This window comes from Chlorocebus sabaeus, chromosome 20, assembly GCF_047675955.1.
Source record: "Chlorocebus sabaeus isolate Y175 chromosome 20, mChlSab1.0.hap1, whole genome shotgun sequence".
Taxonomy (NCBI): Eukaryota; Metazoa; Chordata; class Mammalia; order Primates; family Cercopithecidae; genus Chlorocebus; species Chlorocebus sabaeus.
Window position 1 is genome coordinate 94569344 of NC_132923.1, and position 26563 is coordinate 94595906.

General features: G+C 36.9%; 2 protein-coding genes across 8 annotated transcripts in view; both read right to left on the reverse strand.

The window, feature by feature from the left end:
• Nucleotides 1-26563, reverse strand: part of CCDC30 (coiled-coil domain containing 30) — a 190211-nt gene that overhangs the window by 144992 nt on the left and 18656 nt on the right. For 6 of the 7 annotated variants that reach the window (XM_037997921.2, XM_037997911.2, XM_073007408.1 and 3 more), the window contains 4 exons: nt 24672-24825; nt 17222-17293; nt 11695-11810; nt 9988-10086 (listed from right to left, as the gene is read on the reverse strand). In XM_037997921.2, the coding sequence (XP_037853849.2) occupies nt 9988-10086; nt 11695-11810; nt 17222-17293; nt 24672-24825 (441 nt within the window). Of the gene's footprint in view, nt 1-9987; nt 10087-11694; nt 11811-12826; nt 13070-17221; nt 17294-24671; nt 24826-26563 lie in introns of those variants that run through there. The other variant, XM_037997919.2, reaches the window with a different exon arrangement.
• On the reverse strand, nt 14140-16846 carry LOC119624292 (small ribosomal subunit protein eS1-like). Its single transcript, XM_037997956.2, has one exon. It carries the CDS (start codon nt 15699-15701, stop codon nt 15411-15413), a length of 291 nt encoding a protein of 96 aa, XP_037853884.1. The 5' UTR covers nt 15702-16846; the 3' UTR covers nt 14140-15410.

Here is a 26563-nt window from a genome sequence, read left to right on the forward strand (position 1 = left end):
TTCCTAAGCCAAACCCTAACCATGGCTGAAAAACAGCCAGCTCTGCAGACAGCAGAGAAATTCAGAGATAAGCAAAATGTATCCTATGGTAGGTCAAAAGGAAAAGAGAAAACAGAGAGAGTGAAGAAACAGGGGAACCATCATTCCCAATTGGAAGAGAGGCAGTACTTCTTGACAACCCTAATTCAAACCCTCAAATGCAACTTCCAGAAGCCCTGGTCCTTCCTGCCCACCATCTACATTGTCAGCTCCTCCAGCTCTACAACACAAACCCCCTACGCTTTCTATGGTATTTTTCCTTCCTTTTTTCATGGTTTATAATGTTCCGCCAAACTGGGAAAAGTTAATTTCCCCAAACCTTAAAATGCTTGGCTTAGAGTTGAGCTTGGAGGAAGGGAACCCAGAAGCTTGACATGCTGGCAAAAGGGTAAATGTTTTATGTATTTTTATTTTTTTATTTTTTTTATTTTTATTTTTAACCAGTTGGGCTTTTGGCTTCTCTCTCTCTCTGTGCAAACTGGTAAAATGAATAAGTATCACCGTTTATATTCTCTGTAAAGTTTTAATTAATGAAAGAGGATTTGTGAGGTTGGTCTTAAGTTGCAGCCAGTACAGTGTGCATTGTGTCTCTTTCTGCATGATTCTGTTAAAAGAAAGGGTACCTTAGGTTAGGATACAGGCCCAGGACCTCATAAGCCTGTTGATCAAGTCAGCCCAACAAAATGTTCAGTAACAAACTTTGCTCCAGGCCTCTATCTTGTTTTATGTCCTTGGGAACATGACCTGTAGCCACATGGCAATACTTTGTTTTAGTCCCCACCATTGTAAAATAGTGTCTGTCTTCTGTGCTAAGTCAGTTCCTGGGTAGGGGTCACAAAATCAGATAAGCCAGCTTATCGATCTGGGTGGTGCTAGTTGATCCATCAAGGGCAGGGTTTGCAAAATATCTTAAGCACTGACCTTGAGAGCAGTTTAGGGAGAGTCAAAATCTTGTAGCCTCCAGCTGCATGGCTCCTAAGCAATGGTTTATAATCTTGTGGCTACTTTCTTGGTCTGCTTCCCAGGAAAGAGGGATGGTTATCACCTTTGTTTTAGACTATAAACTGTAAACCATGCTCCTTCCAGAGTTGGTTCAACCTATGCCTAGGGATGGGGAAGGACAGCTTTGGGGCTGGAAGCAAGATGGAGCGGGTTGGGTCAAAACTCTTTCACTGTCTCATCACAGTTTTGCAATGAAGGTTTCAAAAGCTGCTTACTACTCCTTTGAAAGTACCTCATATACTCACAGCTAAGTCATAACCTAATTTAGGCTGGTTGGTTTCACCTGTGAGGTTTTTTAAAGTTCAAAAGCTGAAAAACTTAACTGCTTGGTGTGGCTAAAGTCAAGTAACAAGGGATTTAAAAGGATTTTCTTAAAGAGTGCTCAGTTTAATTAAAAGTGGATATCCAAGCAAAGGTATATTTTAAAAACCTTTACACTTTTCTCTTCTTGGATCCTGGTTTTTTGAAAAAGGGTTTTTTTCTTCTCAGTCGACTGAACTATTTTTCTTCATTTTTTTTTTGTCTTGCCACTCTTAATGCACACATAACAGGCCCTAATATAACTTCTGGTAGTCTGGGACTCCTTGTGAAAAACAGAGGAGGTGCCACAGACCCTGTTTTGGGAAAACACACACACACACACACACACACACACACACACACACACACCCTCTGTTTTCCTCATGAAACCCCAGGAACTAAAAGCAGCTAGATCTCTCTCAAAATCAAAGGTGTTGCTCTGTTTTGCATTGTGTTATCTGATGGTTTTAAGTTTTGGGGGTATCAAATTACTTTGCATTATGAGATGGCTTTGTGTAATAATAACTAGGTAAAAAATATACCTTAAGGGATGGCTAATAGTAGTTATGGACGAATACTTATTTCTTTGCACATCTGGATCAGAGAAGCATGCTCTTGGCCACCTGGAGGATATGGAAACACTCCCACTCCAAATTAAGGGATAAGACTCCCACATGAAATGGGCTGATTACAAAATGGGCTGATTGGCTTTGGGTTGCCTTGCAATGAAATGCATGGTAGAAGCACTACACTGTCTTCTCCCTATAGTATTTCCCTCCTTTTGGGAATCCAGGATCCACTATAAAATGGCACCCTTAATTTTGAGGATCTGTCTTTGCCTTCAGCTGTGCCAGCTTATTAAGCCCTAAAAATGCATGCTTTCCTGGTCTTGTTCTTCCAAGGTCTCCACCCTAAAGTCAGTAATCCAATTAAGAAGCTAGCAAATGAAAAATTTTACAAGTGCTGAATCTTCTGTCTGGGTAGCTATACATGTGTTGTGTGTAATATCTATAAAAAGAGCTCTAATTAATTGGCTTAGAGAAAAATAAGTGCTTAAATTAAATATTTTTAAAAGAAAGATAAAAGCTGTAATGCCTCTTAGTTAACATGACTTTAATTTTTAAGAAATAAAAAGGTCTTAAAGATTATTGGTAAAATACAAGTGTTAGCAATATAAACAGGTGATCTAAATCATATAAGTCAAATTCTAGGTTTGCTAAAGGTTTCAAGGTTGTAAACCACCTGCTTCACAATTTGGTAAGCCCTGGGGACATACAAAATTAACCACCCCTGTAACTATGCTGGAAAAAGTAAGTTACTTTCTCTGTGCCTATTACATAATCAAAACAACTTACCAGATTTCAGATTAAAGTTAAAAATTGCTAAGAGTTACTATCATAATATGTAATTTTGACTACTAAAAATAGATTTACATGTAAGGTGTGTAAAAACAGTAAAATGTGTTTTTTAGTAAGAGATTATAAGAAGGCATGGAAATGTAAATTTTACCTAGTGATAAAGAATTGTCTTAAATTAGATCAGATAAAGCTGAAGGTTTAAGTAAGTTATGGAAAGATTATAAAAATTAATCTGGCAAAAATCCCATGTGTAAACCTTAACTAAATTCAAAAGGGTATTATATGTTTTTTTCATAAATTGAGCATTGAAATAAAAGCAAAGCAAAGCAAAATTGTCTTAAGATGCTAACTCACCTTTCAGCAAAAGGGTTACAAAAGGTTTGTAAAGATTTCACCTCATGGTCAAATTGGTTACGATTAGATGGTATTGTCTATGAGGTTTCATTTAAAAATTGAGGCTGGGTGCAGTGGCTCATGTCTGTAATCCCAGCACTTTGGGAGGCCAAGGTGGATGGATCACCTGAGATCAGGAGTTAAGAGACCAGCCTGACCAACATGGTGAAACCCCATCTCTACTAAAAATACAAAAACTACCCAGGCATGGTGGTGCATGCCAGTAATCCCAACTACTTGGGAGGCTGAGGCAGGAGAATCACTTGAACCTGAGAGGCAGAGGTTGCAGTGAGCTGAGATTACACCACTGCACTCCAGCCTGTGCAACAAGAGCAATATTCCATCTCAAAAAAAAAAAAAAAAAAAAAAAAAAAAAAAAAAAATGGGGCTGACATTAAACTAATGCAAGGATAAATTTTGGCTTTGAACAGGATTTTCATGTAATAGTAAAGGTTAATGGAATATTTTTTGTTTTTTGAGTTATCATTTTGGCAAAATAAATAATTTATGGTAATCTAGACTTCTATTTCCTAACATCAAGTGTTTTAAACCTCTAACATATTTATCAGGCTTCCAAAAATCAAACTCCAAGTTTCAAAATTGTCTTTCCTGATGCCTGGCTTTCTGGATGGTTCAGCAGGCCTCTGAATCATCCAGAGAAGAGGTAAACAGAATTATTTGACATATTTAATTACATGGAATTGCTAAAATGATATCCAGTCTTCTTTAGGTTTTTATTTTGTTGAACAATACTAATACATGTTCCAAAATTGTATGAGATTTCTAAAATTCTAATGTCTATGTATATGCTATTAATCATAATTAAGATTGAAGTTATTGTAAACCACAAAGATAACCAAATCTCTTTGTCAGTTGTGTTTTTAAGTGTAACTATGCTGGAAATTTTGTCATCTGTAGACAATTGTTGTCTTGCTTTGTTCCTTTTCAAAAGATAGTTTATAATCAAGATATAGGACTTTTACAGGTGTTCTCAAATGCAAGTTTCTAACATTGGAATAGAGAAAAAACATACAGGATTCATGAGGAGCTGAAATGTTCATGAATATCAAACAGGAGTTAACTGCATGAACTACACTAATAGAAGTCTGACATAATCTTTTTTAACTTTTTGCTTGAAACATTGCTCATCCTTATTTTGTCCTTCAATGTCAAGGAAACTTTTATTCTAAGCTATCTATAGCTTTTAACAATTAAGTAAGATACACTCTTGTGAACAAAATTTAAGGCATACTTCTTTCTCATTGCCTGGTTCCTCTAAAATTTGGAAACTATTTGTGAGTATTCTTAACTTATGGCAATATAGTTATTTGCATCAGTACAATAAGAATCCATTTTCTTTTTCAACAGAACACAATTGGAGAAACTGGTTGTCTTTACCAAGTCTTTGACTGGAAGGCTGTATTTCTTTTTAAGGAATCAAGCTTGACTTGAAGAGCCAATAAAAGCCCTTTGGGGAAGACTGGCCTCATGCTCTTGCCTACACAGTCCCCCAGGTAGATTCCTGACCTATGGTCAGTAAAAAATGTCACTTTCTGACAGGTCCAGGTGCTCCAAGCTTATCTTAGGACCTTAAGAGGAAAGGATCACCCAACTCACAGGTATTTAAGGATACAGACCCATGGCTGGACTTGGCTTTAAAAGGTCTTATCTGAGATTTCTTCTGGAACAGAGTTTCATCAAATCCAATCTAAAAGGCCTATGTAGAAATAATTATTCTTGTTGTACTTTATGCAAATCATCAGGCCAAGTATATGACTAAACTTTATTCTACAAATAACATGGTCCTATCATAATTTGTTTTTACTGAAAATGAGGACTGGAGAGAAAAAAATTATGCTCCAAAATGTATACATTTGTCATTAAATTCTAGTTTCATTGGTTATTTTAAAGTTTTTTTTGCCTGCATTTTAGACTAGCCATGCTTATTCCTGTGAATCAAGTAATGATTTCCTGCAGGTTGGGAAAAACAAAAATGTATGGGTAATGTAAAAATCTGGATCAATATGCTAGTTCTGGCCAATTATCCTGCAAATCCTGCCAGGTAATAAATGTGAGTAGGTTGCTCATAAGCCAGAGATTTCTTTGGGAAAATAAAATCAAGGAACTTCATAGACCTTCCAAAAGGGAAATTCTATATCTTGGCACTAAAATTTTAGATGGAATGATCTAATAATCCCACCCTTGTGGGAATCGCTACACTCACTCTACTATTTGAGGTAGAGTTATACATGGTAGCACCTTCTAACTGAAATACTGGACAGAGAGTTTCCACTGCTGTAGTATTTTGCTTAATTATTATCCTTAGAGTAGGAATAATAGCTACTGACAAGAGGTAAACATGAAGGTTTTACTATCACTGAGTCCACCAGGACTTTTTATTGGGTTTGGTAATATGTCACACCCTAGCTACGCAAAGAAGGTTATAAAGAAAATAGATTTTATATAAGAAAGGATCTTGTATGGTAAATTCTTATCCTAAAGAGAATAACTGCTTGTTTAAAAAGAGGGATGTTTAGGAAAAGTCAGAAAGTATAAGCATGTCATAAATGGTCTGTGGAAGTTGTGAAAGAATTAATACTTGCAGGAAAGATTCAGCCAAGGTTAACACTAAAGTTACTCTAGCCACTCAAATCCAATGCCACTTATCCTTCTATATTAACAGTATTAACATTTGTTAATGTTATTTTATATTAACACTATTAACATTTCAGCAGCACCTGGTGGAGGCAAACCAGTATTACAACCCATCGGAAAGGTGGACAGCAATCAAACTCCAAATGGTACTGTGGATAGAACCATGCATAGACATGCCTTTCTTCTGAGGACCCTCAGACTGACCCCAGGAGAAGTCCTAACTGTCAGGGCACCCCTTTTTGGCAGGAATTAGTCAGAAAGAGTCATTATCTAATACCCCTTAATAACAGTTAGGGTTACCACTCCTGAGGGGGGGAATAAGATAGGAGTGAAAAAGAAATTATTTAGGCAGATAGTGAGGGTAAGGAAGTCCTCATTAAGGTTTTACTTTTAATGAAAAACAGACCCCAAATCATTTTCTTCTCTAACAAAGAGCAGCCTGTAAAATTGAGCTGCAGACATAGACAAGTAAGCTAGAAGCTTGCAAAGGTGAATGCTGGCAGTTGTGCCAATAGGAAAAGGCTACCTGGGACCAGGCATGATCAAAATGGTGGCTCTATCTTCTCTTCTCTTTGCCAGCCACGTGTACAGTATGGAGCAGACAAGATGGTGCTGGCCAAGTAGAAAGCCTATTGGCATATTAAGATTAGGGTGGGGTGACAAGCCTTCCCCACACTCAATGTAAATGTCACACCTAGTTGAACCAATCTGTGGACCCTAGACACTGCTTCCTCAAGCTAGCCTATAAAATCTGCTGCAGGCTGTCGTAGGCTGGCTTTTACCTTTTGGATGCCCCTCTCTCTCACAAGAGAGAAAGCTGCTCTCCTCTCTCCTTTCTTCTGCCTATTAAACTTTCCACTCCTTAACCCAACCACGTGTGTCTATGTCTTTAATCTTCTTAGCGTGAGATGATGAACCCTAGGTATTTACCCCTGACAACAATGCCACTTCACTAAGGGTGGGGTGTAGTGGCTCATGTCTATAATCTCAGCATTTTGGGAGGCCAAGTGGAAGGATTGCTTGAGCCGAGTTTGAAACTAGCTTGGGAACATAGCCAGACCTTATCTTTACTAGAAATCACAAATATTAGTTGGGTGTGATGGTGCGCATTTATAGTCCTAGCTACTCAGGAGGATGAGGTGGGAAAATTGCTTAAGCCTGGGAGGTCAAGTCTGCAGTGATCATGTACTCCAGCCTGGGTAACAGAGTGGGACCCTGTCTCAAAAAGAAAATCCATACAATAAAATATTCAGCCATAGAAAGGGATAAAGTACTAATTCATACTACAATATGAAGTTTGAAAAAATTATACTAAGTGAAAGAAAGCAGACACAAATGTCCATATATTGTATGGTTCCACTTATGTAAAATGTACAAGATAGCCAAATTCAAAGGCAGAAAGTAATTTAGTGGTTGCCAGAGGCTGGGGGTAGGGGGCAGGTAGAAAAATAAGAAATGAATACTAATGGATATGGAGTTTCCTTCTTGGAGGATAAAAATTTCCTGACAAGAATTCACAAGGGAGGTTCCAAGATGACTGAATAGGAAAAGCTCCAGTCTACAGCTCCTAGTGTGAGTGACACAGAAGACAGGTGATTTCTGCATTTCCAACTGAGGTACCAGGTTCATCTCAAAGGGCCTTGTTGGACAGTGGGTGCAGCCCATGGAGCGTGAGCTGATACAAAGCAGGGCACTGCCTCACCCGGGAAGCACAAATGGTCAGGGAATTCCCTTTCCTAGCCAAGGGAAGCCATGACAGACGGTATCTGGAAAATTGGGACACTCCCACCCTAATACTGTGGTTTTCCAACAGTCTTAGCAAATGGCACACCAGGAGATTATATCCCATGCCTGGCTTGGAGGGTCCCACGCCCATGGAGCCTCGCTCACTGCTAGTACAGCAATCTGAGATGGAACTGCAAGGCGGCAGTGAGGCTGGGGGAGGGGCATCTGCCATTGCTGAGGCTTGAGTAGGTAAACAAAGTGGCCAGGAAGCTCGAACTGGGTGGAGCCCACCGCAGTTCAAGGAGGCCTGCCTGCCTCTGTAGACTCCACCTCTGGGGGCAGGGTATAGCTGAACAAAAAGCAGCAGAAACTTCTGCAGACTTAAACGTCCCTGTCTGATAGCTTTGAAGAGAGTAGTGGTTCTCCCAGCATGGAGTTTGAGATCTGAGAATGGACAGACTGCCTTCTCAAGTGGGTCTCTGACACTCGAGTAGCCTAACTGGGAGTCACCTCCTAGTAGGGGCAGACTGATACCTCATACGGCCGGGTGCCCCTCTGAGATGAAGGATCAGGCAGTAACATTTGCCATTCTGCAATATTTGCTGTTCTGCAGCCTCTGCTGGTGATATCCAGGCAAACAGGGTCTGCAGTGGACCTCCAGCAAACTCCAACAGACCTGCAGCTGAGGGTCCTGACTTAGAAGGAAACCTAACAAACAGAAAGGACATCCACACCAAAACTCCATCTGTACATCACCATCATCAAAGACCAAAAGTGGATAAAACCACAAAGATAGGGAGAAACTAGAGCAGAAAAGCTGAAAATTCTAAAAATCAGAGTGCCTGTTCTCCTCCAAAGGAACACAGCTCCTCACCAGCAATGGAACAAAGCTGGACGCAGAATGACTTTGATGAGTTGAGAGAAGGAGGTGTTACACCTTATAATTTCAAGACTTACAATAAAGTTACAGCATTGTTCTAAGATTGTTCTAGAATTGTTCTAAGAATAAACACATGGGTGGGTTAACAGAATAGAATACAGTGTCCAGAAGCAGACCTTTATAAATTTTTTTAATAAAGGTGCTAACCTTTATCAGTAAGGAAATAACTCTTTTTACCAAATATTTCTGGAATAACTGGATATACACTGAAAATGAATGAACCTCTCAATTTTACCACACAGTATATACAAAAATTACCTGCAGTAGACCATAAACCTAAATGTAGAAACTAAAAACTATAAAATATTTAGAAGAAAGTATAAGAAACATATTTTGTGACCTTAGAGTAGACAAAGATTTCTTAAATAGGCTTTTTGTGTCCCATCACAAAATTATAAAAGAAAACATTGATGAATTCACCTCCATCAAAATTTTAAAACTTCTACTCTTTATAAAACACTACTAAGAAAATGAAAGACATGGCATAGAATAAGAAAAGATTTATAATACATATATCTGAAACAAAGGACTAGTTTGAATATATATAAAGAACTCTTGGCCAGGTGTGGTGGCTTATGCATGTAATCCCAGCACTTTAAGAAGTCAAAGATGGAGAATCACTTCAGGCCAGGTGTTTGAGACCAGCTTGGGCAACATGGTGAGACATCATCTCTAATATGGAAAAAACAAAACAAAACTACTTCTACAACTCAATAAAAAGAATACAAACCAGAAACAGTGGTGCATGCCTGTAATCCCAGCACTTTGGGAGGCAAGATTACCTGAGGCCAGGAGTTTGAGACTGGCCTGGACAACATAGTGAGACCTCATCTCTACAAAAAAGATTTTTTAAAATTAGTTGGGTGTGGTGCTGCATGCCTATAGTGCCAGCTACTTGAGAGGCTGGGGCAGGAGGATGGCTTGGGCCTGGAAGGTTGAGGCTTCAGCGAGCCAGGACTGCACCCCTCTACTACAGCCTGGTCAACAGAGTGAGACTCTATCTCTAAAAAAAATAATAATAATAAAAATAAAATTTTTTTAAGAATACAGACCACTCCACTGAAAATGTACAAAAGATTTGAACAGATGCTTCACAAAAGAACATATAAATGGCCAAAACATATTCATGGTCATTAGACATGCTCAAAAGGCAAATTAAAACTACTATTTACTAGATAAACCCTGGCATTTGCATCAGTCTGTCTTGGGTTTGATTGCTTTGCTCACCACTTCAGAGGCTGATCATGCTGAATATAGTATATACTGTACACACTGGAGCCTACACCTTATTAGTTCTCCATGATATGCTCAAATTGGTTGTATCTTCATAAGATTCTTTTCAGAGAAACAATCTATTATATTCTCCAAATTAACTGTTCTTTATGAGAAAGAAGTGAACAGAAACACATCCTCTGTAGCCCTCTTTCCTCTTCCACTCTAATTAGCTGAGCAATAGAAAAAGACAGCCCAATAAGGAGAGTAGCAAATGATTAGCACCAATTACTCTAGTATACTCTGTAAAAGTACAACTCAAAAATTAGAAATCAGAAAGAACAGAACTTTAAAATACAATACCTGTTCTCTCTGTTCACCACCCACAGTTTTTCCAGGGGAGTGGTCTCCAAGTTGCTTATTCTCTTGAGATTCACACACCTCTCCTTTAAGTCTTTCAACCTTAAATACAAAAGAAAACATCTTGTAGACTTCTCAATTTTTGTTTGGATAAATCATTGCTTTGTTTTTTAATTATACAAGTAACATACAAATACGCTCTCCTTGTAAAACTTCAACACATAGGTATACAGAATAAAAAACTGTATTTTCCTTCATATTACAACTGTTCCTCCCTTTCCAGAAATAACACTGCTTGGAATGTACCCTACCTGAACTTTTTCATGCATACACACATGTATTAAATATATAAATGCATTAGATACATAAATTTACAAAGACTTAGATAACTTACCAATCTTCACTTATTTATTCATTCCTTTTATGATTGCATTTTTATTGTGGTAAAATACACATAACACAAAATGTACCATGTTAGCCATTTTTAAGTGTACAGTTCAGTGGCATTAAGCATCATTAAGCATATTATTAAGCACATTGTCAAGCACACTGTTGTGCAACCATTACCACCGTCCATCTCCAGAACTCTTCATCTTGCACTGAAACTCTACACCCATTAAACAATAACTCCCATTACTCCCTCTCCCCAGCCACTGGCAACCACCATTCTATTAATACTTTCTGTCTCTATGACTTTCACTACTCTAAGCATGTCATATAAGTGTAATCATATATTATTTGTCCTTTTGTGACTGGATTATTTCATTTAGAATAATGTCTTCAATGTTCATTCATGTTGCAGCATGTGTATGAATTTCTTTCCTTTTTAAGGCTGAATAATATTCCATTGTATGGCTATACCACATTTTGCTTATCTGTTCCTCTATCAATGAGCATCTGAGCTGCTTCCACCTTTTGGCTATTGTGAATAATGCTGCTATGAATATGGATGTGCAAATATATGTTTAAGTCTCTGTCTTCAATTCTCTGGGGCATATATCCAGAAGTGGAATTGTCAGACCACATGGTGATTCTATATTTAACTTTTAGAGTAACTGTTTTCCATGGTGGCTGCACTATTTTAGATTCTCCCCAGCAATGCACAAAGGTTCCAATTTTTCCACACCAACATTTGTTATTATCTGTTGTTTTGCTAGCAGTCGTCCTGATGGGTCTTTAGTCATTCTTACAAAAAAAATTTCTAAACCACCTAGTATTATGCCAGGTATTTTTTTATACATTAGATATATGATTATTTAATGAATATAAACTAAAATTGAAGAGATGTATTTAAAATTTGGAAGTGCATATTTTTAAAAATCAGTAAATTGCTAAGAAGAAATGGTTAAAAATATAAACAATTAAAGATTTAGTATTAATAATCTTAAACTTATCCAATATAATAGAGTAATATTTTCTATGTGGTGAACGTGTTAACCATAAACTATTATCTAATCCCTTATTTAAAAGATCCTAGATTTACATATAGCAACAATGTTGCTGTGTAGCATAGGTAGTTAAAATGTATAAAATGTAAGTACTGATAGAATACATCTAGGTCAAAGCATGGCATCCCTCTGAGATGTTACAGCCCCCAGTATTGGTCCCTGCTAAAGACCAACCTACATGTTGTATATCTGTGTTGCTTTATGCTGTTGATTGTTATGGTAGACACATTTAAATAAGTTCTAAGAAGTAAATTAAACTTACCATTTCACCAAGCACCTTTTTTTCTGAGTCAAGTGATCGAACCCTATTTCTTAAAGCCAGAATTTCCTCATCCAGTCTCTGATTGTGTTCCTTTGCTTTCTGTAGGTCAGCTGCATCTAAAACAGAGAAGAACACAGTTTACTCAACTGGATCAAAGTTTTAGTTTTAGGGGCACTAACTCTAAAAACGAAGGAAGTGCTATTGCCTGCCCTTCTTGTTAGTCCTATCGTGTCTCTGCATATGTGGCTGGCTCTCTGTGCAGGAGAGCCACAAGGCTCTCAAGTCTAGTCCTAGAATCTTCTACCAACCCAAAGAAACAACAGGGAAAGTTTTATATTACTCACACCAGACCAATGAATTGGACTTTTTGAGTGTAGGGTTTCCAGCAATAGAGGTTCTTCTAGGACCTAGAATTTTAAAACAATTTAGCCTAGCTTAGCTTTTAAAAGTTAAATGACCAAAAAAATGGTCTTCCTATATGCCTTTCAGTCCTGTCTCTTTTACATACCTCCTAGTCCATTTGTTTACAAATCTGTTCTTAGAATAATTCCATGCTGTAGCTTTACTGTAAATCTTGAAATTGTAAAGTGTTAACACCTTAACTTTTATTGATCACAAATGGAACATAGGCTTTTTGTTAATCAAACTACATGGTTTTGTTCAAAGTGAATATTTTTATCCCACCTTCAGCTGGTACCATGTCCCAAAATAATATTTTTAACACATAGTAAATATTTTCAGAAATATATATATATATTTATAGTAATATACAAACAGACAAAGTTGTGTTAAAAATATTTAACAATTGGTTAAGCATGCACCCTCATCTATAAAAATGTAGCTCTGAAGTAGAGTTCTAGAGAACATTTTGCTGTGCTAAATATTATCTCTTTAGTGGCTGGGAAGACATGGGGCTGGAAGGAGCTAAGACAATTAGGGCAGGTAGGAATGTTTAGAAGATTCAGGACAACAGCTAGTTATAAGTCAACACAGAATTATTCCAGTACCTTCACAACTTTACTGCCATACTAGTATATACCAGCTCACAGTAGTCCTGTGGGTACACACACACAAACTCCACAAATAAAAAACCCAAATGACATTATACCACACATCTTACTCTACAACTTACCTTATTCACTTGATAATATATCACAGAAATCTATTCATGTCAGTGCACACTTGGCTCCATGTCATCTTTAATATCTGCAAAGTATGCTTTGTATAGTCACTTATTTAACAATCTATTATTGGTAAACATACTGCATTTAATTTTACTACCCAACAAGTTATTTCTTATTCTCTGTACTTCTTTGTTAACTGGCCACTTAAAAAAGTGGGAAGTATTCTCTCTTCTTCCATTTTCTGGAAGAAATTATATAAATTTAGTATTATTTATTCCTTAAATAATTCCCCTTATTAGAATTCACTAATGAAGCCATCTGAGCCTGGAGTCTTCCTCATGGGAAGATTTTTATTTTTATTTTTATTTTTATTTTTCATTTGAGTCCGTCTTGCTCTGTTGCCCAGGCTGGAGTGCAGTGGTGCAATCTCACTGCAGCCTCCGCCTCCTGGGTTCAAGTGATTCTCTTGCCTCAGCCTCCTGAGTAGCTGGGATTACAGGCATAGGCCACCACACCTGGCTAATTTTTTTTTTTTTTTTTTTTTTTTTGTATTTTTAGTAGATAAAGGGTTTCACCATGCTCGCCAGGCTGGTCTTGAACTCTTGACCTCAAGTGATTCACCCCCTCGGCCTCCCAAAGTGCTGGGATTACAGGCATGAGCCACCATGTCTGGCCCATGGGAAGGTTTTTAACTAAAAATTCTGTCTCTTTACATAGATTTAGAGCTATTTCTTCTCAGGTGAGGTTTGGTGGTTTGTGTCTTTTAAGGAATGTGTCCACGTCATCCAGGTCGTCAATTTATTGGCATAAAGTTTTTCATAATATTCCCATATTATCTTTTTATTCTGTAGAAATATTCTGTTATTTTTTTATATTGGTAATTTGTGAGTTCTCTCTTTTTTCATGACCAATCTAGTTAGAAGTTTGTCAATGTTGTTCTCTCTGAAGATGCAGCTCATGGTTCCACTGATTTACTCTATTGTGGTTCTGTTTTTAGTTTTGTCGATTTTTTTTTTCTTTTTTGAGATGGAGTCTCGATCTGTCACCAGACTGGAGTGCAGTGGCACTATCTCGGGTCACTGTAACTTCTGCCTCCCAGGTTCAAGCGATTCTCCTGCCTCAGCCTCCTGAGTTAGCTGGAATTACAAGCGTGCGCCACCACGCCCAGCTAATTTTTGTATTTTTAGTAGAGACGGGGTTTCACCATGTTGGCCAGGATGGTCTTGATCTCTTGACCTTGTGATCCACCTGCTTCAGCCTCCCAAAGTGCTGGGATTACAGGCGTGAACCACCGTGCCCAGCCACTTTTGTTGATTTAAGCTCTTATTTTAATATCTCCTTCCTTCTGCATGCCTTGGATTTAATTTTCTCTTCTTATTCTGTTCTTATTCTTTTTATTCTTATTATATTTAATTTTTTTTTTATTCTTATTCTGCTCACCTTATTCTGGGTTTCTGAGGTATAGACTCAGATTATTTTGAGTCCTTTCTTAATTTCTAATATAAGCATTAAATACTATAAAATTCCCTCTAAGTACTGATTTAGCTATGTCACAGAAATGATGATATTGTTGCATTTTCATTTTCTTCAATTCAAAATATTTTCTAATATCTCTCTTAATTTTTTTCTCTGAAGGCATGGTCTTTTTATAAATATCTTTTTAGGCCAGGTGCAGTGGCTCACGCCTGTAATCCCAGCACTTAGGGAGGCTGAGGCAGGTGGATCACAAGGTCAGGAGTTCAAGATCAGCCTGGCCAACATGGTGAAACCCCGTCTCTACTAAAAATACAAAAATTAGCTGGGTGTGGTGGCAGGTTCCTGTAATCCCAGCTACTCGGGAGGCTGAGGCAGAGAACTGCTTGAACCTGGGAGGCAGAGGTTGCAGTGAGCCGAGATCATGCCACTATACTCCAGCCTGGGCAACAACATGAGAATCCATTTCAAAAAAAAAAAAAAAAAATCATTTTAATTTCCAAATATTTCCAACTAAACTACTTCTGTTACCAATTTTTAGTTTAATTCCATTATAATCAGAGAACATAATTTGTATTTCATTTTTTTCGCAGAGATTTACTTTATGGCCCAGGATGGCCTCTCTTTTTTAAATTTTGAACTTTAAATAGATTCTTGGACCAGTGCTTCATATCCATCAGCTAATTCGACTTTAGGACCTGTCTCATCCCCAGTAGCTTTTCCAGAACAATTACCTTCATGAATTTTCCCCAACCAAACTTGGGCATCTTCAGCATTTTTACTTTTCTAATAAAGACATCATGGAGAAGATAACTACATTGGCAAAGCTTTTCTCTTTTCCAGTGCTGTCTGGAATCAATCTATTGACCACTTCTTTCAAGTCATTCGCACCTTTCAGGTCATAATTTCCATCATCTTCTTCTGGATTTTGCAGACCTGTTGGTGCTGAGCATGAGAGGCCTTCTGTGTTAGATTGTTGTGCTTTTTAGTAAAATCAACACAGAATAGATGAAACAAATAATCATCGGTAGTCTTGACATCAGTGTGAGGTTCAATCATGGTCTGCCATTTTTTGACAATGGAACACATTTTGTCACGGGTAAATCTATGCCCTGGAAGTTAGTCAGTTTTTGTCCTGAACATCTTCAGCATCAGCTTGAATTTTCTAAATGCAACTTCATCATTCTGCAGATCAGCAAGACTCACTTCAAACACACGACCCCTGAGGCTATTAGATGCAATTTTGGTTCCTTGAGTCCTGGTGACTAGCGTCTCTCCAATATTTCTTATATTGAACATAGCAAGTGCTTTTACATCACACCAATCTTTCTTAGAAAATGGATCAACCACTTTATTTTTGGCTCCCTTTTTGCTACCTTTCATAAGGTGCTTGTCCTTGCCAACAGCCATGGTGCTGCTCACAGAGCCAAAGGCTACATGAGATGTTTTGATACAGGCATGCAATGCACAATAATCATGTCATGGAAAATGGGTTATCCATCCCCTCAAGTATTTATCCTTTATGTTACAAACAATCCAATTATACTCTTTAAGTTATTTAAAAATGTACAATTAAGTTATTATTGACTGTAGTCACCCTGTTGTGCTATCAAATACTAGATTTTATTCACTCTTTCTTTTTTTTACCCATTAGCCATTCCCTGCCTCCCGCTGAAACTGCCCCTCTACTCTCCTTCCCAGCCTCTGGTAACAATCTTTCTGCTCTCTATGTCGGTGAGTTCAACTGTTTTGATTTTTAGATTCCACATATAAGTGAGAACATGCAATGTTTGTCTTTCTGTGCCTGGCTTATTTCTGTTAGCATAATGACCTCCAGTTCCACCAGGATGGTCTCTCTTGGTGAATGTTTCATGGGTATACGAAAAGAATGTGTGTTCTGTTTCTATAAATATCAATTAGGTCATTTTGATTGCTAGTATTTTTAGGGCTTTTATATCCCTACTGATTTATTTCTGTTTCCTTGTTCTATTAATTACTAAAAAAGCAGTATTCATTTTATAATTATATTCATACATTTTTAAAAGGAGGGATGCCTAGTTGTAGAATTATTTAAAAACTGGTAAACATATTTAAAAAATTTTTAGCTGTTACCATTCAAATATTCAAATTTCATTATATTATTGCTAACTGGTAGCATTTTTATATAGGCAAGCTAGGGTCAGATTAATTCACCACTGATTCAAGCCTACTGGCTTCCCAGTGAACAAATATGTATAAAGTATTGTTAAATGCATTATAAAGTATATTGGTGTCAGTGGTCCCAGTAAAAGATGCATGATTTGTGTTGATCACAGGTTTGGGAGTCAGACATACAAAGATTCAAATACCAGCTCTGATACTTATTGTAGCTATTGGATAACTCACTTAACTTTGCCATGACTCAGTTTGCTTATCTAAGAAAAGAGGATACTACTACTCACTACTTGGAACTGCTATGAGGATTAGATGAGATATGTGTATTCAGGGTAGTATGGCCACAGACTGTTGTGAGGATTAGAGATAAAGCATGTGAAGTGCCTGGCAGAGTACCTGTCACTTAGTAAGCACTTAGTACCTGTCACTATTAAATGGTAGTAGTAGTGGTAGTAATAATAACAGTAGTAGCAACAGCAATAACAGTAGTAGTACTTATTATTTTAATTCCAAAATATTATTATTTTAAAACCTATTATTAATGTATATTATATTATTTCTTAATGTATTATTATTAAATAATAATTTTTTAAAAAATTTATTCTTTTGAGATGGGGTCTTGCATTATTGCCCAGGCTGGAGTGCAGTGGCACAGACATGGCTCACTGCAACCTCCAACTCCTGGGCCCAAGCCTCCCAAGTCTTTGGGACTGCAGGCATGTACCACCATTCTTGGCTACTAAATAGTAATTATTATATCTTCTAGAATGACTTACCATTTTCTTTCTGCTTTACCAAATTTTCCTTCAGTTTGTCAATTTCTAGTTGAGCCTTCTTAAGTGCAGAATCTAAAAAAAGAAACAAAATATTTGTATAAGGAACAAATGATTCGTATAATAATCAAATTTCCAATGACTCTCTCTCTCTCTGGAACACTTTCTTTCACCTGGCTACTGTCCCTGGAGTTTCTGCTTAAATGTCAGCTCCTCAGGGAATTTTCCCAGACTTCTCTCTTAGAGTTCCTACTGCACCCTATATTTAGCCCTATCCCTGCTTATCTGATCTCGTAATTGTCTTTCCCTAATAGTTTCCTCCATCAGATTTCATGATTAAGAGGAATTTAAACCACTGTAAACAATGGGAAAAGCCCAAAGTTTTTAGGCATGGTACTACCAGTTTAGTGAAAAGAAACTACACCCAGAAAAAAGTAAAAATAATTCCTGCAATCAGTCATATTTAGAATTTTGCCAATAGCTGCTAGAAATATCAAAATAACAAAATTTCAGGAAATAGCTTTTGATACTATGCGAGAATTGTATAAGGATGGCACAATGATATTTAGGAAGACATGACGCATTGGAGTCTATTGGATTTGGGTTCTCTACTTCAGGTTTTATCCCTTTGTCTCCTGTGGTCTCCTCATCACCAGCAATATTGCTAGTGGATCTCCTATATTATCAGAATGAAGAACCTCCCAGAAGTAAGAGACTAACATGAATTTTATAACAGGTCACTTCTAACCACAGAGTGAGTTCATCAGCACAATTGTGAAGGTTTTATTATTACATCTGTTAACACTCAGTTCTTTAGGGTAAATCCCAGGATAACCTACCAGATTCACCTAAAACTGTATTCCTAACTATAGCAATACTATTACTACTACTGTTACCATAGCAGCAACTAGCAGTGCCAGATATATGTATCATCATAACAAAGCTGCAAAGTAGATATTCATGCTTCCATTTTATAGATGAGATAAACAAGACTCAGAAAAGTTAAACAACTTGCTTAACATTACACAACTAGTAAATGGTATGACTGGGATGTGAACCTAGGTCTGTTTACACTGAGACAGAGATGTAAAAATAGCTTCTGTTTTACTAAAAGAACAGTTTTCCAAATGTATTCCTCTATGGAAGAAGGAGAGAAAGTAAAGTGAGGGCAGGTGGAAAGGATATTCTACAAAGAGGGAATAACACGAGTAATACAGGAGGTAGCACAGAACAAAGGAGACGACATAGGAGGGAACACTGAGTAGTTCAGGAACTACATATAGTCTAATACTGCCCAGTCTGTAGTGCAGAGAATTAGGGAAGTGTGGGATATGAGCTGGATACATAGGCAGAGGCCAAACCAGAAAGACCTTATTTGCTACACAAGAGAGCTCAGAATTTATTATGTGAACAGGGGCTTCCAAACTGTATTCTGTGAACCTCAGAGTTCTGAAGAGGTACTTCAGGTGTTCTGAAAACATTTGACTTAATTGCTATTTGAAAAAAAAATAACTATTTTTGGAATAGCACACATAGTGAAATATATTGCTCCAAATTTAAATAATATCGGACTACCAAATTTATTAACTTGTATGGTCAGGTTAGTTTCTGCCATGTTTGTGAAGATACTTGAAAACTATAGCTTTCTGGGGTTGGGCACAGTGGTTCACACCTATACAACACTTGGGAGGCTGAGGCATAAGGATTGCTTGAGGTCAGGAGTTTGAGACCAGCCTGGGCAAGTAAAACCCCCTTCTCTACAAAAGATTTAAAAATTAGCCAACTGTGGCACTACATGCCTACAGTCCTAGCTACTCATGAGACTGAGGCAGGAGGATCACTTGAACCCAGGAACTCAGTGAGTGAGTGATGATCATGCCACTGTACTCCAATCTGGGCAACAGAGTGAAACCCTATCTCTAAAAAAAGAAAGAAAGAAAAAAAAAAGAAAATTGTAGCTAGTTGTAGCTTTCCAATAGTCCTCTTAAACCAGTAATATTTCTAAAATTGTATTGGTTGTAACTTTTCTTGAGATCTCTCTATCAGATTAACAGTTTTACTTTCTTAGTCTATTTCTAAGTCTCTTTCTAAGTCTGGTTAGCATAGATTTAAAAAAAAAAACTTTTTTACTGATGGAAAATTTCATATATATACAAAAGTAGCTAGAACAGAGTTATGGTAATACCTACATCCATCACCCAGCTTTTAACAATCACCAACTCATGGTCAATCTTGTTTCACTTATACCCTTACCTATTATATTAATTTTCTAATGTTGTATAACAAATTACCACAAACTTAGTGGCTTACAACAGCATCCATCTACTAGTTCACAGTTCTCTAGGTCAGGAGTCTGGGCATGGTGTGCCTGAGTTCTGTGATCAAAGTCTTACAAGGCTGAAATCAGGCTGTTGGCCAGGCTATGTTTCTCTCTGACGGCTCTGGAGAAGAATTCATTTCCAATCCGATTCAGCTTGTTAGCTGAATTCAGTCCTTGAGGGTGTAAGACTGAGGTCCCCATCTCCTTGCTGACTGTCAGTTGGAGGTCTCTCTTGGCTCTTGGAGGCTGCCTGCATTCTTTGTCACGTGATCTTCTCCATCTTCAAAGTCATTATTTCTTTTTTTAAGTCATTAATGAAGAGTCTCCCTCATGTTAAATCCCTCTTGCACTTCAAATCCTTTTTGCCACGAAATGTCCTGACTCTTTCAAGAGCTCACCTGATGAGATCAGGCTCATGCAAGAAAATCTCCCTTCTTTAAAGTCAGTTGGTTTGGGACCATAACTACACTTACAAAATCTCTTCACAGCAGCATCTAGATTGTATTTTGTTGAATCACTGGGAAAAAATGTGTATATACCGGGGGTGGGGCTCTTGGAAGCCACCTTAGATTTTCACCTAATATACTTATTTCCCCCAGTTCTTGTATTTTTAACAGCTTTATTGAGATACAGTTTATATACCTTAAAAATTACTTATTTCAAGTGGACAATTCAATGGTGTTTAGTATATCTACAGGTATGCCACTATCACAATCTAATTTTAGAACATTTCCATCACCCTATTAAGAAAATCATACCCACTTAGTCCCAATTCTCATCCCTAGCCCTAAACCACTAATCTACTTTCCTTTTTTTTTTTTTTTTTTTGAGACAGGGTATCACTATGTTGCTCAGGTTGGACTCAAACTCATAGGCTAGGTGATTCTTCTGCCTCAGCCTCCCAAGTGGCAAGTAGTTGGGGGCATAGGCATGTGTTACTGTGCCCAGCTATGCCAATCTACTTCCTATCTCTATAGGATTGCCTTTTATGTGCATTTCATCTCAATGGAATCACACAATACATGATCTTTTGCATCTGACTTCTGTCACTTAGCTTGTTTTTGAGATTCATCCATGTAGCAGGTATAAGTACTTCCTTCCTTTTTACTGGCAGATAGTATTATATCATATGAGTACCAGGAGTCCTCAAGATCACCCCCAGATTTGGTGATATGCTAAGAGGACTCACAAGACTCAACATATGTTCATACTCAAAGATTTCCTACAGCAAAAAGATGAAGCAAAATCAAAAAGATGAAGCAAAGGGAAAGGATGCACAGGGCAAAGGCCAGAAGAAACCAGGAACAAGCTTCCAAGAGTCTGCTCCCAGTGGAGTCACACAGGATATGTCTCCAGCAGTGAACTGTCACAATACATGTAAAATGTTGTCTACCTGGGAAGCTCATGAAAGACTCAGCACCTAAGGTTTTGTTGAGGGCTGGTCACACACACACTTTCTGCCTAGCATATACCAAGACTCTTAAAGGAAAGCAGGTATTCTGCATGGACCACATTGTATAAACAGCTTAGGCACAGTGAGCCACTATTGGTTAAGGAATGGTGGAAACCCTCCCAAAATCCAAGTTCTCAGATGTCAACCAGATGCTTATGACTGTTATAGCAGTCCTTTCTCTAAGGATAGCAGTGTTGGATGTGCTGTTAGCTACTTTCTCCCCAGTATGGATACACTGCATTTTGTTTATTAGTTCACCAATTGACAGACATTTGGGTTGTTTCTAACTCTTGGCTATTGTAACTAATAGTGCTATGAACATTTACATACAAGTCTGTGTTTCTCCTGGGTAGATAGCTAGGAATGGAATTTCTGGGTTGTGTTTAATATTTTGAGAAACTGTTAAATGTTTTCCAAAGTATCTTCACTATCTTACCTTCTTACCAGCAATGTATAAGGGTTTTAATGTTTCCACATCCTTGCCAACAATTGTCACTGTCTGTCTTGTTTAGCACAGCCATTCTAGTGGGTATGAAGTAGACTCTCATTGTGGTTTTGCTTTGCACTTCCCTAATAACTAATGGTATCGAACATCATTTTTTTAATCGACAAATAATAATTATATACGTTTATGGGGTACAATGTAATGTTTTGACATATGTTTATATTGTGGGGTGATTAAATCAAGTTCATTAACACATCTACCACGTCACATACCTATCAATTTTTGTGATGGGAGGTGCCGAGCATCTTTTCATGTGCCTGTTGGTCATTCACATATCTTCTTCCTGGAAATGTCTTTTCAAATCCTTTGCCCGTTTTTTTTCTTTAAGACAGGGTCTCACTCTGTCACCCAGGCTGGAAAGCAGTAACAATCATCGCCCACTGCAGCCTTAAACTCCTGGGCTCAAGCCATCCTTCCACCTCAGCCTCCCAAGTAGCTAGGACTACAGGCACATGTCACGACACCCAGCCCCTTTGCTCATTTTTAAATTGGGCTGTCTTTTAATTATTAAATTGTAAGAATTTGTTACATATTCTGGATATAAGATCCATATCAAACACATGATTCACAAATATTTTCTTCTAGTCTGTGAGTTGTCTTTTCACTTTCTGATGGTATGTTTTGAAGTGTAAAAATTTTAAATTTTGATTTAGTCCAATGTATTAGTTTTTCTCTTCACTTTTGCTTTTGGTGTCATATTTAATGTATCACTGCTTAACCCAAGATCATGAAGATGTATTCCTTGTTTTCTTCTAATAGTTTTATAGTTTTAACTTACATTTAGCTCTGTGATCCATTTTGAATTAATTTTTGTGTAGCTATAAGGTAGAGATCTGTATTATTTTGAAGCAAATCCTAGACATCATTTCATTCACTTATGAATGTTTCACTATATAGCTCTAAAAAATAAGAACTATTTTTAAACAAAAAATTAATTTAACAAAAATTTAACAATTCTTTAATTCATATGTCTAGCAAGTGTTCAAATTTCAAATTGTTTTATAAATGTTAAAAATTTGAATCAGGATTCTATAAAGGCCACACATCATAATTGGTTAATAAGTCTCTTAAATCTTTAAAAATTCATCTTTTTTCTTGATATTCATTTGTCAAGGAATAAATATTTTATATGAATTCTTTTTCATTCTTGAAAAAATTATCATTGAAAAACTTTTTCATTTTCATCCAAATTTTATGATGTGATAGTGAGCTAAAGAATAAACTAAAGAGAGCTAAAGGGATTTATTTTAAAAAGAGTTTGTTGAAAGAAACAAGCTAATACTTGGGAAACACTGTCATATTACACATGCCTAGCTACAAATTCTGCTGTAAGTGGATGACTCAGGAAGTTACAGATGGTGCACACATTGATACTGCACACAACATTCCAAAAGGACTTGCTAATTCAGCTTCCCAAAAGTCCTAACAGACTCACTGTAGAGATGGCTTTCAATTGATACGTCTGGGATTTACCCTATAGAGCAACTGCTGATAGAAGAGATTGCTATGTGATTGTGTTCTGTTGTGTCCAAATATAACCACTATGGGTGCTGAATATCCTGCTTTTCCTTTTTCCTCTTGTATTGCAAGCAGCAAATATTGCTTCTCATCACGCTCATGTGGCCAAATTTATTTTCTTTTTAAATTGTGTTTACTGATAAATAAATTGCATACAGTAAAATTCACCCTTTTAAGTGTATAGCTTGATGAATTCTGACAAATATGTACAATTGTATATCCACCAACCCAAACAGGATATGGAACATTTCCATCATTCTGAAAAGTTATTTGTGTCCACTGTTTAAAATGTATTTATAAAAAATTTACATCCTGATATTCTGTTTTTTAATTATTTGTTATTAATCACACAGTTTGGCATAATCATTATTGTTTTATACATTTAACATTTTTAATGTTTATGATTCTAAAGTAACCTATATATTGTATTTGTAAAAGAATCAGTCACGGATTAAAAATATAGAAAGGAGATAATTATAATTTTAAAATTTTATACTAAATTCTAGATAAAGCAAAGATGTAAATATAAACAATAAAAGTACCCCCCCAAAACCAGGGTAAATATCTTCAATAATCTTGTAGTGAAGAAAAGGCTTTAAACATGAAAACTCAGAAGGCATAAAGAATAATTCACTTAAACCCAACTTGATCAATATGAGCATTTATGGTAAAAAAAATAACAACAACAACATAAAATTTATAACCAACAAAAGGCTGATATCCACAATATATAAAGAACTCCCACAAATAAATAAAATAGGAAAAATATACAAGAGACTTGAGCAGGAACTTCACAAAGTTGTATATCCAAATGAGTAACAATAACAACAACAAACATACGAAAAGATTTTCAACTTAATTAGCAGTCAGGGAATACCAATTAAAGCAACACTTAAATACCACTATGCACTCAACATAAAAGGTGAAGTGAATAAGACCGATAGTACCAAGTATTGAAAACCAAGGTGGAGGAACTAAAATCTCACATACAACTGAAGAAAGCTTAAATTAGTATAACTACCTTGGAAGACCAAAGTAGAACCTGCCCATAACCCTTGGATTCAGTAATTCTACTCTTACCACAATCAGAAATGTGTAATAAGCACACTGAGACATATACCAAAATGTTTATAGCAGCAATATTTATAATAGACAAAAACTGACAACACAATTGTCCATCAGTAGAACGGATAGATTGTAGTATGTTTATTAATGAAATATTATAAACAGCAGAGTGAACAAACAACTGCTACATATAACAAAATGAATGAATCTTGTAAGACTGAGCAGGAGAAGCAAACCATAGAAGGCATACTACATGTAGTCAAACACAGAAACTGCATTCAAAGTCAGGAGAGTAGTTACTCTGAAGGAGGAGGAAGGATGTAGAGACAGAGAGAAGGAACATAGCGGGCTTCTGAGAGGTTGGGAATTTCTTGTGTTGAGTGGTAAACATTTATGAGTTGTGAACTTTTGGTAGATATGTTTGGGCTTTGACAAAAATTCCTAGCATGGTAGAAAATGAGGCTGTTCATCACTTCTATGTGTTTATCTTAAAGACTTTTTTCTCAGTGTTTTTTTCCTCATGTTCCACCCTGAGATGAGATCAGTACAGATAAAGCATGATCAGAAATGGTCATCTGAAACCACAGCTTACCTAATTTACACTGTTCTTTCTCCTTCACTTGTAGTTCATCAGTGAGTCTTTGAATCTCTTCATGGGCCACCCCTAACTTCTTTGCTACTTGTTCCATTCCTTTTCCTAGGTAGTTTTGTGATGTTTTGTCTTTTTCCAGGTCTTCATTATGAGACTGAAATAAAACTTCTGTTAGTAATAAAACAAAGAGCAAATGTACTCTCATGACATTTTGCTATTTTCTATTAATGTTTTAAAGAAAATTAGCAAACAATATCTATGTGTATTTCCGTGTGTGTTTGTGTGTGTATTTCTTTTCTTAGGTTGAACCAAACAAAACTGGTAATATTTGATTGTTTTTACTTATAAACATGTGGTTTCATATGGTTCAACCTAACATCCAAGAGATATAAGCGTATTGTTATATTTCTTTGCAGTATTTTTTATTCATATACATTTTTACATAGTCATAATACTAATACATGTACAAGTTTCTGTCTGGCTTTTTAAATTTAACATTATACAGGAACACTTCTCTGTAAATTCCTGTACAGATTTTGTAATGACAATTTTTTTTTTTTTTTTGAGATGGAGCCTCGCCCGGTCACCCAGGTTAGAGTGCAATGGTGCAATCTCAGCTTACTGTAACCTCCGCCTCCCAGGTTCAAGCGATTCTCCTACCTCAGACTCCCAAGTAGCTGGGATTACAGGCATGCACCACCACGACCAGCTCATTTTTTGTATCTTTAGTAGAGACGTGATTTCACTATGTTAGCCAAGCTAATCTCGAACTCCTGACCTCATGATCTGCCCACCTTGGCCTTCCAAAGTGCTGGCATTACAGGCATGAGCCACTGCACCCAGCTTGTAATGATAATTTTTAAAGGCTGTATTGTGTTCCCGCATGGCTATAATATTATTTCGGTCTCACTTAAAAATTTGGATAGCTTCCGATTTTTGCTATTGAAAATAATACTGTGATGTACAGTTTAATCTTGGGTTACCTCCCATGCTTAAAATCATAGTGTACACTTTATTCACCAGACTTACCTATTAATAACATTTCTCTAGATCAAAAACATTAAATTCCATGAACAGAATTGAATATATTTAAAATAATGTACTATATACTCTAAAGAACTCCTTAAAAGGTGAACTACAAACATATTTGTAAATAAAAAATATGTATAGTCCCAAGGTGATTTTTTTTTTTTTTTTTTGAGATAAGGTTTTGCTCTGTCGCCCAGGCTGTAGTGCAGTGACGTAATCTCAGTTCACTGCAACCTACACCTCCCAAATTCAAGCAATTCTCCTGCCTCAGTCTCCCTAGTAGCTGGGATTACAGGTGTGCATCATGATGCCTGGCTAATTTATGTATTTTTTAGTAAAGACAGAGTTTCACCATGTTGGCCAGACAGGTCTTGAACTCCTGACCTCTGGTAATCTGTCTGCTTTGGGCTCCCAAAGTGCTGGGATTATAGGTATGAGCCACCGCACCTGGCCTAGTCTCATGGTGATTTTTAAAAGCACATAACATACATAGATTGTTTAAATGTTAATACATTCAATAAAAATCAGCTATGATGTTAAATGAGTGATTTTTTCCTCCTCAAATTTTTGTGATGTGTTCATAATACTTTTATGCATAATTTGATAATTTTTACAACATGACTTTTTTTTTAAAGAGATGAGGTCATGCTCTGTCACCCAGGCTAGAGTGCAGTGGCGCAACCATAGCTCACTGCAGCCTCCAACTCCTGGGCTCAAGCAATCCTCCCACCTCGGCCTCCCATGTAACTGGGACTACAGGCACATACCACCACATCCAGCTTAATTTTTTAATTTTTCATAGAAACTGAGTCTCACTATGTTGCCCAGGCTGGTCTTGAACTCCTGGCCTCAGGTCATCCTCC